Genomic DNA, 3,292 nt, shown 5'->3' with positions numbered 1-3,292 from the left:
AAAGGAAAATTTTCTTTGGATTAATCTGTTTCCAGCTATTCCATAAAAATGGAGTTTTAAGGCCCCAAGTCACACAGCCAACTCTGCCTTTATCAAAGGAAGGCACAAGAGAAGCCCCTCCTGAGATTGGTAGGATTGCCTGTTCAGCAGCCCGTGGGACATCCAGGAAAGTGTTATCAGTTCACTAATGGTATGATCTTTAAATGAAAGCTCAGAAGCGAATGCATCTGTGATTGATTTCTTCTCACTTCTTGGATGAGGTATGGTTGTTGCTGTGATTGCTTAATGCTAGAGTTGTCACTTATAGTTAAAAATACCTGTTATAACCCAGTGTATGTCTGAATGCACACACACACACACACACACACACACACACACACACCCCAAACAAGACTTTTGCAAAATAATGCTTTCCTTTATTCTGTTTTATCTTTCTGAAAAATTCTAGTTGTGACCCAGTAAATGATTTAAAAATCACAAATAGCTCACCACCTACAATTTGAAAAATGCTTTACAGTTTGAAAAATCCATTTTATAACCATTTTGGAAATACTGACAAATAAATGAACTGTAGTAGGTGTGGTTCCATTCATTAGTTTTATTTCCAGCTGTCTCTGTTTTTAAAATCTAGTTTTCAGATTTTTTTATATACAAACTTTTTGTATATTTCCTTCTAATCTTTTTCTTTGCAGTTTTTTAAAACTAAGATGTGTTTTATTGTAGTATTTTAGCATAATAGTATTACATTCTACAACCACATCCTTTTTAATGAATGTATGATAGTATTTTTACCAAGGTTTTGACATTTAGATTTCTCATAATTTCTTCACTATTAGAACTGCTTGTGCATCAATTTTTTTCCTCTCTCTCTTTTCCTCCCCTCATCACCCATATTTTGAATCATTACCACAGAAAAGATGTCTAGATGTAGAATTACGGTGTTACAGAGTTTTAGGCTGGGCCTGGTGGCTCATGCCTGTAATCCCAGCACTTTGGGAGGCCAAAGTGGGTGGATCACAAGGTCAGGAGATCGAGACCATCCTGGCCAACCTGGGGAAACCCCGTCTCTACTAAAATACAAAAAATTAGCCGGGTGTGGTAGCGCACGCCGGTGGTCCCAGCTACGCGGGAGGCTGAGGCAGGGGAATTGCTTGAACCCTGGAGGCAGAGATTGCAGTGAGCTGAGATCGTGCCACTGCACTCCAGCCTGGTGACAAGAGGAAGACTCCATCTCAAAAAAAAAAAAAAAAAGAAAGAAAAAGCTCATAACACTATCTCATTGCCAATCTTTTGGGAACGGTTGCTTGACTCTTCTATTTCATTCAGATCACTTATTGAAGATTGAATGTTTGGGAAATGTTCTGTAATTTCAGCAACGTTAGCCTTTAATTCTAGGGCTTTAAAATCTGAACAAGAGCAATAGACAAGGAACGACAATTTATATGCTATTAGTTGGACTCTTTCTTCACTTAGTGATCTCTCCGCATCTTGGCAGCTGTCTGTGACTTTGAAGTGCATTAGGTATTTGAATTTTTCCCCCATACTTTAAAAATGTGTAATCTCCTTTGTGCATTTCCTGTTATCGCAAGTGTTTGAGATATAAAGACGGCCATTTGTCATATTAGCATGTTTTACGGGATCAGTGTGGAAAATTTTCTTGCTGAAGACAAGTTGGCAATTTTGCCCTCTTCTTTCTCACAGTATACTTTTTTGGCAAATTGCTTGGCAGACTGATCATAACTGAATCATTTCAATGAATTGTATGCTCTCAGCCAAGTAGAAAGGAACATTTATTTCATAAACCTTTTAAGCAAAGTTTCTTTTCAGTTACATTTTGCTTCTTTCTGCTGATTTGTATTACACAAGGAAGTGATTTGCCCAAGTTCACACAATTAATTTGTGTCAAAGCCAGTTCTAAAACCAGAACTCCTAGTCAGTGATTATTTATGAAAAACATTGTTTAAAATTCTGTTTACCCATAGTGTAAGCTGGCTTACCTAGCATTGTGCCAATGAATCATTACTCCAATGATTAAGATAGATTCTGAGTTGATTATTCCTAAACCACTTAAAGATTTTGGAGTCGGCCTCCACGGCAATCAGGTTAGTGTGCACCGCGGGTGCTGGGGGCTCGAGAACCGAGTGGAGCTGGTTGAGCCTTCCAAGTCCTAAAACGCGCGGCCGTGGGTTCGGGGTTTATTGATTGAATTCCGCCGGCGCAGGAGCCTCTGCAGAGAGCGCGAGAGATGGAGATGGGCAGACGGATTCATTATAGAGCTGCGGAACAGGACGCCCTCTGATACGAAAGAACTTGTCCTGGACAACAGTCGGTCGAATGAAGGCAAACTCGAAGGCCTCACAGATGAATGTGAAGAACTGGAATTCTTAAGTACAATCAACGTAGGCCTCACCTCAATCGCAAACTTACCAAAGTTAAACAAACTTAAGAAGCTTGAACTAAGCGATAACAGAGTCTCAGGGGGCCTGGAAGTATTGGCAGAAAAGTGTCCGAACCTCACGCATCTAAATTTAAGTGGCAACAAAATTAAAGACCTCAGCACAATAGAGCCACTGAAAAAGTTAGAAAACCTCAAGAGCTTAGACCTTTTCAATTGCGAGGTAACCAACCTGAACGACTACCGAGAAAACGTGTTCAAACTCCTCCCGCAACTCACATATCTCGACGGCTATGACCAGGACGACAAGGACGCCCCTGACTCGGATGCTGAGGGCTACGTGGAGGGCCTGGATGATGGGGAGGAGGATGAGGATGAGGAGGAATATGATGAAGATGCTCAGGTAGTGGAAGACGAGGAGGACGAGGATGAGGAGGAGGAAGGTGAAGAGGAGGACGTGAGTGGAGAGGAGGAGGAGGATGAAGAAGGTTATAATGATGGAGAGGTAGATGACGAGGAAGATGAAGAAGAGCTTGGCGAAGAAGAAAGGGGTCAGAAGCGAAAACGAGAACCTGAAGATGAGGGAGAAGATGACGACTAAGTGGAATAACTTATTTTGAAAAATTCTTTTTGTGATTTGACTGTTTTTACGCATATCCCCTCCCCACCTCCAATCCTGCCCCCTGAAACTTATTTTTTTCTGATTGTAACGTTGCTGTGGAGAGGGGAAAAGTGTGGGGGTTGTAGGGGGAGGGCGGGCAGGAGGGGGTGGAATAAAATACTATTTTTACTGCTACTCTTTAAAAAAAAAAAAGATTTTGGAGTCACTTTTGAATCATCAAGGAAAGATTAAATAATGCTTAGCTTAGTGTTAAATGGATCTTGTCATTTTCCTAT

General features: G+C 41.0%; 1 protein-coding gene across 1 annotated transcript; it reads left to right on the top strand.

The window, feature by feature from the left end:
• Positions 1-2,245: 2,245 nt before the first annotated feature.
• On the top strand, positions 2,246-3,073 carry LOC105726865 (acidic leucine-rich nuclear phosphoprotein 32 family member A-like). Its single transcript, XM_064384541.1, is given in 2 exon segments — positions 2,246-2,269; positions 2,271-3,073. Coding segments are annotated over 2 exon segments (750 nt in total). The 3' UTR covers positions 2,997-3,073.
• Positions 3,074-3,292: the final 219 nt, after the last annotated feature.

Source organism: Aotus nancymaae, unplaced genomic scaffold, assembly GCF_030222135.1.
Source record: "Aotus nancymaae isolate 86718 unplaced genomic scaffold, 86718_ANA_hifiasm-v0.15.2.pri h1tg000036l, whole genome shotgun sequence".
NCBI classification, from domain to species: Eukaryota; Metazoa; Chordata; class Mammalia; order Primates; family Aotidae; genus Aotus; species Aotus nancymaae.
The sequence above is the reverse complement of the archived record's forward strand: the minus strand, read 5'-3'. Positions and strand labels throughout refer to the sequence as shown.